This window comes from Octopus bimaculoides, chromosome 11 (genome assembly GCF_046866305.1).
Source record: "Octopus bimaculoides isolate indiv1 chromosome 11, ASM4686630v1, whole genome shotgun sequence".
Lineage (NCBI taxonomy): Eukaryota > Metazoa > Mollusca > Cephalopoda > Octopoda > Octopodidae > Octopus > Octopus bimaculoides.
The window spans coordinates 203,948-213,837 of record NC_142938.1 but is presented as its reverse complement, the minus strand read 5'-3'; the positions used below and the strand labels follow the sequence as shown (position 1 = coordinate 213,837).

The 9,890-nt window shown below is 37.6% G+C and overlaps 1 protein-coding gene across 2 annotated transcripts; it reads right to left on the bottom strand.

Moving 5' to 3' along the window:
* Window positions 1-4,665: 4,665 nt before the first annotated feature.
* Window positions 4,666-9,839, bottom strand: LOC106881200 (complex I intermediate-associated protein 30, mitochondrial). Of its 2 annotated transcripts, none has more exons than XM_014931502.3 (4): window positions 9,011-9,839; window positions 6,009-6,548; window positions 5,075-5,260; window positions 4,666-4,966 (listed from the first exon to the last, which is right to left on the bottom strand). In XM_014931502.3, exons 2-4 carry the CDS (start codon window positions 6,537-6,539, stop codon window positions 4,742-4,744), a joined length of 942 nt encoding a protein of 313 aa, XP_014786988.1. In that variant the 5' UTR covers window positions 6,540-6,548; window positions 9,011-9,839; the 3' UTR covers window positions 4,666-4,741. The 2 variants fall into 2 exon arrangements, with proteins under 2 accessions (XP_014786988.1, XP_089215286.1); XM_089359160.1 differs by lacking the exon at window positions 9,011-9,839 and adding an exon at window positions 7,757-8,456.
* Between the last annotated feature and the right edge of the window lie 51 nt (window positions 9,840-9,890).

Below are 9,890 nucleotides of genomic sequence, written 5' to 3'. Positions count from 1 at the left end.
AAAAAACTGTTGAGCGTTTTCATCAGCAGTGTTTGAGAAACATCCTGGGCATCCACTGGATAACTGAGGTTTTAGAAAGAGCCAGTGCACTATCATCATATATGCACTGCGTTGGTCATATTGTACATCTTGATGACAGCAGAATTCCCAAGCAGATGTTGCATGGTGAACTGTCACAAGGCCATTGACCACAACATAAGCCAAGAAAGCAATTCAAGGTCAACTTTAAAAAGTCCCTTGGAGTCTGTGAAAGGGAAGACATATCATGAGCTTGGAAAACCTAGAAGCAAAGTGTTTATGATGGAGTAGTACATTCCAGTGAAATGCAAACAAATATGGTCACACATTTGAAGATCCACATGAAAAGAGAATTTGTTTGACCCTACAGTTTCTCACCTAGTCTGTGGCTACATATGTATGTCTTGCATAGGCTTTCTTGCTGGGGCCAACCTCACATGTACTGTCACCCAGAAAACGTATATAAATTGCTCAAGTTTATCTAGGCCCATGAGGGTGCAGAGAGAAAATCAGCAGAATCATCTGGAACAACCAAGAAGTCAGAGGAATGTGTATGAAAGTCAAACACTCAACAAGTTCTGTAAGTCGTTGGCAAAATTCAAGAGCTATTGCTGTTCTCACGACATGTAATAAGTCAACAGCCATCATGTAATGTATCTGTGTACAGGGTGATCAGGGTAAACTTGACAGTTTCCATAAAAGGAAAAGAATGCACAATATTTAAAAAAAAATTGGAGTATTTTAAAGACATCAAAAATAGATCAACTAGATTATGACTGAGAGATAACAGTTAACTCAAAGTAGCTGCTCTCAGCTTCCACCACAGTCTGAAGATGTCTCTGGAACCTGGCACATGCATTACTCACCATGTCACTAGGAAGATCTTCAAATACCTCCTTGATCTTGGCCACCAAGTTGGCTGTAGTGTTGCAGAGAGAACTGTTGGTATCTCACCTGTACCCTGCTCACAGTAATCCACGGGGAATTAGTAGGACAGAAATTGGGGCTGGTGAAATCACTTCTGACTCTTTCTAGAGATATGGCAAGGAGCCAAATCCTGCTACCACACATATGGCCTTCCAGCAGCAACCTTCTCCAGTCAGGGTTTGACCACAGTCTCCATAAGCCTCACATAGCATTCTGAATTGAGCCTAAGGTCCTGTTCAAAGATGTGGGGCAACATGACATTACCATCATTGGAAACATACCCAAAGACCAGCACTAGTTCAGTTTGTTATTTTTGAGGTAAATTGAGCTGTAAATGTTATTTTAACTATAATTAAACTATGACCATTTAATACCAATGATCAACTTCTAGTTGTTAGTTGTTGCTCCATTTCTTTTCTTATCTGAATATATTAAACCACAGTTTACCATTTAAATTACCAACAACTGTTAACCTTATAGCAAGGCCTATACATAGTGAGGTAATACACCAGTAGTGCCTACAGATACATTTATCCCTTAGATGGTTGCATAACCTCTAACTCATAATTTATATATATATATGTATGTATGCATCAATATATGTATGAGTTTGCATGTATGTATGTAGTAGATATGTATGTAGAAATATTTGACTGTGTGTATGTATATGTGTTTGTGTTTTAGAATAATCAAAAAAATCCAGTACAAGAATGTGAATAAAAGCACAAATACCAGGTATTGATGATGATGATGATGATGATGTTTTCTTTGATTTGCCACAGGTGTGGGAAATAATTTGTGTAGCTGTTTACATAAAATCCGGTGAGAGAGAAATAACAGTGAAGAAACAAAACATATACAAAATCTATGACTACATGTTAGACAATGTCCTCTTGATAGAGTAGAGTCTCTGATTCGGGTAACCAAGGAGAGCAACCAATTGAAGATCAGCTTGACAGCCAATGGCAGGATCCCTTATCCAGCTTTTGTTCTCCAATCTATAGGGGCATTTTTAAAGCAGTTCCACCGGCATTCGAAATAGGCCCCTAACCCCGATTCGCCTACGTTCAGGTTGGACATCATTGTTACCAGTTTGGGAAAGCAGGAATAAATCAGAGATACTGCTTCTGTTCATCTCAGGAATTTATTAAAATGTCCTTTTCCTCAATTGGATTATAAACTTAGACTATGCGAGATGTAAAAGCAGCCGCATTACTTGAAAAGCTTTTAAAGTGATTTGTAATAGTGAGGACTTGATTAAACAGTCTGGAAAAATGGACATCCAAAAGATAGAAACATATTTCCATTAAGAATGAAGTAAAATTATAGTAAAAAGTCGAAGGGAAATAACTCGGTGTAATATTTCAGTGTAGTTGTGAGTTCGAATTCTGTTGAGGTCGACTGCCCTTTCATCCGTTTGGGATCAATAAATTAAGTACCAGTAAAACACTGGGGATCTATGTAATCGATTATCCCCCTCCCCCAAATTTCAGGCCTGACATGCTAATGGTTCTGCCAGCTGGCTGCCTTAATAATAATAATAATAATAATAATAATAATAATAATAATAATAATAATAATAATAATAATAATAATAATAATAATAATAATAATAATAATAATAATAATAATTTCCTTCGTTTTCAATTTCTTGTATATGAGAGGTTAGCTTGGGAAGTTAAGCAGTTGTGGTCGACGAAAAAGGTAGCAGTAGGACCAATAATTGTCTGAGCCCTGGGAGCAGTGAGCAAAAATCTTGAGAAGTACGTGGAACAAATAGGGGCTGCAATAAGGGTGGAGCACTTGCAGAAAACAGCACTACTTGAAACTGCTCGAATACTCCGGAAGGTGCTCGAAAAATAAGAGGTGTTACCTCAGTTCACTGGTAGTGAATAGCTGGCACCGTGGTACATCTCCAGCGTTAGAAGCTGTGCAAAGGCAATGATAATAATAATAATAATAATAATAATAATAAAGCTTGCTTATCAAAAACTACTAGGCTAATGTCCTTCAAAACAGTTCTGACCCTAAATGCAGATTCTGACACATTTGATGAAACAATAGACCATCTCATCTTGGGATGTCCTGTGCTGACACCAAACGAATACAAAAATTGCCATGACAGAGTACGATAGTATTTACATTGGGAAATATATAAACATGACAAAATCCGCTCTCCTGCTTCCTGGTATGAACATCATCCTGAGCCAGTCACTGAAGGTCAAAACGTCACTATCCTCTGAGATTTTCCAGTTAACACTGACAGAATGATCCAGGCTAATCAAACAGACATAATTATTAAAGATAAGGAAGAAAATATTTATACACTAATAGATGTAAGTGTTCCCACTGATAAAAAATATGTAAAGGAATTTGATAAATTAAGTAAATATAAGGGACCTGGAAATTAAGATACAAAAGATGTGGCATCTTAAAGCAAGAACTGTTCCTGTTATTGTAGGTGCCCTAGGTATGATAAAAAAGGGATGTCAGAAACATCTAGATAAGACCCCAAGAGAGCCATATCTCAGAGAAATCCAAAAGATTGTGTTAACAAGTACTGTCCACATCCTTAGAAAAACCCTATCCATTTAAATGTCTGTGTTGTATTACATGATATTTCATTACCTTCCCTCCCTAAGCTCTCAGTCACTGCAATATCTCTTAACCTTCACTCACCCAAGGACACTGGGTGTGTCTTGGTAAATGATTGTAACAGACATGCAGATTAAAAGTAAATAGTAATAATAATAATAATGATTGTAGCTTTTAAGAAGTGGATTAAACCTAAAAGAAAAGAAAATTTGTCTAATTTTTGACCAAGTCGGCAGAGGCACAGCTGTAACCCTTTTTGTCTTTATTTCAGACACAGAACCCTCCTCCACACTACTGCATAATTGAATGTACCCTTTTATAAGGTGGTTTGAAAGAATTGGCAGGGTTTTTGTTTTTAGCAGATTGAATGATTATAGAGAGATTAACATGTTGAACTGGTTCTCGTTGTTGCCAGACAGCCTTCACCCTTTCGTTACCAAACTGGCTGAAACCAGCTCTGGCTCTGAGTATAAATGTCTTTTACTTGTTTCAGTCATTTGACTGTGGCCATGCTGGAGCACCGCCTTTAGTCAAACAAATCAACCCCAGGACTTATTCTTTGTAAGCCTAGTACTTATTCTCTTGGTCTCTTTTTACCGAACCACTAAGTTACGGGGGATGTAAACACACCAGCACCAATTGTCAAGCGATGTTGGGGAGACAAACACAGACACAAACATATACACACACACACATACATATATATATATATAACAGGCTTCTTTTGGTTTCCGTCTACCAAATCTACTCCCAAGGCTTTGGCCGGCCCGAGGCTATAGTAGAAGACACTTGCCCAAGGTGCCACGCTGTGGGACTGAACATGGAACCATGTGGTTGATAAGCAAGCTACTTACCACACAGTCACTCCTGTGCCTGTTTTCATAAGTTTTGAATCAAAGTCTTCCACCAAACCTTAGTCACAATTTATGTTCCTAACATTAGCTGAATGATAACGAAGTTAGTTTACTAAATTCTTTGTTATATTTAAAATTAATTGAAAGAAACCTGACGGAGCATCTCAACAGAAGTAAAGTAATGAAAGGGTTAACCTTGTTGGTGGTGGAGAGTTTCATTTAAGGGTCTCACTTAGCCTTGTTACTGGTGGATTAAACAAACTCTCTGATCTTTGGAGTAAACAAAATTCTTGAGAAATTTGATATTTTAATAACAAAAACAAAGACTCTAATGATTCCAATATAATCTAGGTATTGGTAGTATAAGGTTCTGTTTGGTACATTTCCCAAGCAAATTCTTCCGTATGATTCATATCATACATGGCAGCAATATAGTCAATCTCTAAACCAAATGGTCCTGAGTTTCCATCTCCAAGAGTTATTCCAAAGGCAGCAATACGGTCTAATGGTAAAGGATCTTGTCTATCCTGGATTCGACCCTTGAATGCTCTGTAAAACCGAGAAATTGGTATCTAGAAAAAAACAAAACAAAGTTGAAATATCAGAATGCGTGCACATATGGTCTCTGTGAAAGGAAAAGTGAAATAATGTTGACAACAGATGAAATAATCTCCCCTTACCTTAGCTACCTGCCAGTAGGGACCACCTCTTGTATATAAAGCAAAGTTATAGACATCATCCCAATGGACATCGTAGGTCATATCCATCTGAAGGTTGAGCATATATGTCCGTCCATCACCACGAACCCGTATCACAAAGTGGGTGTACCAGGTCCAATCATAAGGAATAAACCGCTTGAATGACTTCTGCAGTGAGAAAGACAAAAAGCATTTAAAAGTAGGTCCAAGGTTCATATTAGGCTGGTGGTAGTGGTGAGTGTGTGTGTGTGTTTCAAGAATGAGAGACAAAATTCCACACTGATTGATTGGGTTTAAGTCAACACCTCTGCACTTACTACACACAGTGTGTGTGTGTGTGTGTGTGTGTACAACTCATGCTAGCATGGAAAGCGGACGTTAAACGATGATGATGATGATGATGATGCACTAATACTGAACAGTAAGAATGAGTGCCCAACACTGCATTAGTGGATAAATATTCCATCTTTGTGGGTTAATAAAGCATATCATCATTATCATCATCATTTAACATCTGCTTTCCATGCTGGCATGGGTTGGATGGTTCGACAGGTGCACCAGGCTCCAATTGTTTACTTTTGCGGAGTTTTTATAGCTGAATGCCATCCTGATGGAATGGATGTCTTTTTATGTGGCACCAGCAGTAATGAGATTGCCAAGACAAGACCACCTCTCCAGAGGGAAGGGGCAGCATTAAGGAAGTGGCTCTGTGCCAGATAAGATGGATATGAGTAGAGGGAACAGAGAGAGAGAGAGAGAAAGAGAGAGAGAATATGCCAATAGATATTAATGTGAGCTCAACAAGCAGTGTTGAGTGTATGGCTGTAGTAAATGAATGAAGGTGTGAGAAAAACAAAGATTGAGAGTCAAGAAATTCTTCTCCCAATCAAACAGGTTGAACTAAAATGTAACATACCATATTCCTTGGTGATCGAATATTCACATAACCAGCATTCCTCACTATTCCATCTTTAGGAATCTTGGTAGAAAGATTACCATGAAAGAAGCCATTGCCATTCTTGTTGATTTCAAATGTTGCTGTACTGTTGCCTTCTCTGTGGTCATTGTCACAGGTCACAACCCACTGGTCAGTATCATTCTTAGAATTAAATCTCCATAAATAAGAATGATCTAAATGCTCTCTTATTAAATAAGGATCATTTTCAAATTTGACTTTCCATTCATTGAAAAATAATTTTGTTTCAGGCTTCAGGTGTTTCAAACCTTCCCAGGCCATTTTGAGTTTTGAATATTTTCCTACATTTTTGTCATAGCCAGACTTTCTGTCCATCTGATAGAATGTAACCCTTGTTGCACACGGCACTTTTATCATGGCTCGATTAAATGGTAACAACAAATGTTGGGTAAAAATAGGATTTCCTGGGGTGCAACATTGCTGTAAAGATGTCACCTTGTTGCACAGTCTTATTTTAGTAATCAAAGCCATTCCTGTGTGCTGGAGAAAAATGAAAATAAAATTATTACAAATGAAATAACTTCAACTTCACAGGACCCAGGTGTCCTTTGTAGATTTATAACACACACACACACACACCTATTCTGTCTACATCTACAACACACAATTGTCCTTCTATCTCTAAGACACATTTGTCCCTTTCTGTTCTATCCACATTAACAACACTCTATTCTTTAATATTCTCTATTCTTATGGTCACAGTTCTAAGAGGTTGAGTAAATTTGCTGAGAAGTGTTGATATTGCAGGTTGAAGTGGCTCAATGGTTGCAGGGGCATAGGGGTGAGGTTTGAGGATATGAAATTGAACTCTAATATATTGTTAATGATTATTAACCTATCCCCTCACGAATTAAACAATAATTCAACTCAAGGATGTGAAAATAAACAACATTCTATAACGAAACCAGCTCAGTACTTTACTATTAGTGACAAGTGACTGGTCTTAAATTACATTAAAATATATTTTCATTAGGTGCAGACTCTATTTTAAAAAGCATTTAGATAATCCAATGGTTTTCTGGTCAAATAAGTAATATGGTCATTTATTGAAAGTTTGTACATATAAGTTGATGGACAGAGAGCGGCAAACTACACTGAAGAAAAGTGAGAGAGAGAGAGAGAGAGAGAGAGAAGTAAACAGCTGTTTATAATTGGCATTGTGTCAAATGTATTTATTTCATTTTAATTTTCTTAATTTGTAAACGAAAATGTAAGTATACAGAATAGTAATGTCAAATATATTTGAGGTGTATATATGTGTGCATTTACATGTGTGGGTGTGTGTGTGTATGTGTGTGTGTATTGCTGAGATCAACTTTGTCTTTCATCGTTGGAATAAATAAATAAATGAAAAAGTATCAGTCAAATACTTGTATTTGATCTATTCAGCTAATTGCCTTTCATTAAATTTACTGGCTTTGTGCCAAATTTTGAAACTATTATTATTATTATTATTATTATTATTATTATTATTATTGTTGTTCTTTTTCTTTTTATCTCAGGTTTTGTTGGAACTCCTGGAGTCTTGCATACGTAGCAGGCTTGCTACTTGCAGCCTACCATGCCATGCTAGTCATTGGGTCCTGCTGCTACAATTAATTTGGGGCATTTTTTTAGCCTATCCTCTTCCAGGTCTGACCAGAACCAATATCTTCCAGAAATAGACAAATAGAAAGGGAAGAACTAACCTCAGTACAAGACTGGTACTCTACTTTATTGACTCCAAAAGGATGAAATGCAAAGTTGACCTTTGCAGTATTTGAATTGAGAGCTGCAAGGAGTCAAACATTGCAAAGTAAACATATCAGGCATGGCTGTGCGGTAACAAATTTGCTTCCCAACTACATGGTTTCAGGTTCAGTCCCACTGTGTGGCACTATAGTCCTGGGCTGATCAAAGCTTTAAGAGTGGGCTCGGTAGACAAAAGCTGAAAGAAGTCCCTCGTGTATGTGTGTGTGTGCGTGCGTATGTATATACATGAATGCGTGTGAGCATTCATGTACATGTCTCTGTGCATCTTTGTGTTCGTGTTTGTTCCTCACCACTGCTTGAAAAGCTGTTCTGGTTGGTACGTTTCGATACATTAGCGGTTCGGCAAGTGAACACCGATAGAACAAATACCAGACTTTAAAAATACGTACTGGGATCGATTTGGAGGAGACCCAGTCTTATGATTGAAACAAGTAAACGGTATATATATATATATATATATCGACAGCATTACACATATTTCAGCTTATTGATGCAACAAAAAACACTCATTCATCCAATGCCGATTACTTGTTTATCTTTGACTTTAGTTCGGTGAGGTGTGATCCCTTTTGTCCCCAAACACCCACCTTGGGACAAGCGGAGATTATATTAGTTTCAGTGAAAGCTAACAGCAATAACAGATGTAGATGAAGACAGGAAGGTTACCACTAACAGCAACGATGTCCTCTTTAACCTTTGAATAAACAAACCAACACAGTTTAACAGGTTTCTAGTTTTTATGGACACAGTGCTGGTGTTTGTTTTATAGAAAAAGGACAATCGGTATATTGTGACATTTATGAATTAGGGAAAACGAGTTTGAGAGAAGTAGGCGAATTGCCGAAATGTGAGTAAACAGAGATTAGGGCTGCTTTGATTTGGGCAGTTTATTTATTTCATTGAGATTTTTTCAGATTAAACCAGCATAATATCTATTTTATTCTTCGTAGGAACAGAGAAAACATTTGACTTAAGAGACATTGGGCTGTGGCTTGGCGAGGATGGGGTTGACATGTCGATTGCGGACCCAACGATGGTGCAAGTGCGTGCAAAACCCGTCAATTCGTTGAAATATCAATTAAGTATCGTTAAGTTAAAAGGGTGAGAGATAACCTTTTCGTACCTAGACACCAGTCCGTCACAGCTACAACACATATTAAGAAATAATAGATAAATAATTTAATACAAACCCGACAACAAGCCGTGTTTATCTAAGTCGATCCATGAGAAACAGTTGCTGGCAGGATCTAAGATCAAATCCTTCAGAAGTCACCAACACTCGTGTAGGTTTCATGTAATGTTGTATGATATTTTTACCTCATTTTAATTTAAGACAAATAAAAATCATTTTTAAATTAATGTCATTAAAAAAATTTGTTGTAAAATATTGAAATATTTCGAACGTACCAACATGAATACGAAACTATGCAAAATTGAACAATAACTCCAGTAAATAGGGGGGGGGAGAAGGGGAGTAGATAAGAAGGATGCGGAGTGAGGGAGGGAGTAGAGTAAAGTGAGAAAAGAAAAGTATAAAGTGAGATGAAAGGGAGAGTAAACAAGGAGAGGAGGAGGAGGAGGAGGAGGAGGAGGAGAAGATATAATAAGAGAGGGGAATAGAAAGGAAGAGAGTAATAGTGATAAGTATCAAAGAGAATAAGAGGAGGTGGTAGATGATTGTCTGAGAGAGAGGGGGGGATGGGTTAGAAATATTTTATGTAAGTGAGGAGAAAGGAAAGTAATGTAAGAGAGAAAGTGGGGGGAAAATAGAGAAAGCATAATGGGAGAGGAAGAGGTGATAGAAATATAGAAGTGGGTAGAGAAATAGAGAGTGCGAGAGAAAGAGAAGAAGGGTCAAATAATTAAATCGTACAAGAGGAAGAGGGAGAGGCGGAATACGGCGGAGAAAGAGGAATAAAGAGAGAGAAAAGGAGACAGGGTGAGAGGAAAGGAAGAAAGAGAGAAACAAGGAGACAGGGTGAGAGGAGAGGAAGAAAGAGAGATAAAAGGAGACAGGCTGAGAGGAGAGGAAGAAAGAGAGATAAAAGGAGACAGGGTGAGAGGAGAGGA

What these genes read in the sequence shown, in the direction of transcription:
- LOC106881200 (XM_014931502.3), bottom strand. Translation starts at nt 6,539, where the DNA reads ATGGCTTTGATTACTAAAATAAGACTGTGCAACAAGGTGACATCTTTA. An exon ending in TTCGATCACCAAGGAATATG is followed by an intron (nt 5,261 to 6,008) that starts GTATGTTACATT and finishes TTCTCACTGCAG; the next exon opens with AAGTCATTCAAGCGGTTTAT. An exon ending in CCTACTGGCAGGTAGCTAAG is followed by an intron (nt 4,967 to 5,074) that starts GTAAGGGGAGAT and finishes GTTTTTTTCTAG; the next exon opens with ATACCAATTTCTCGGTTTTA.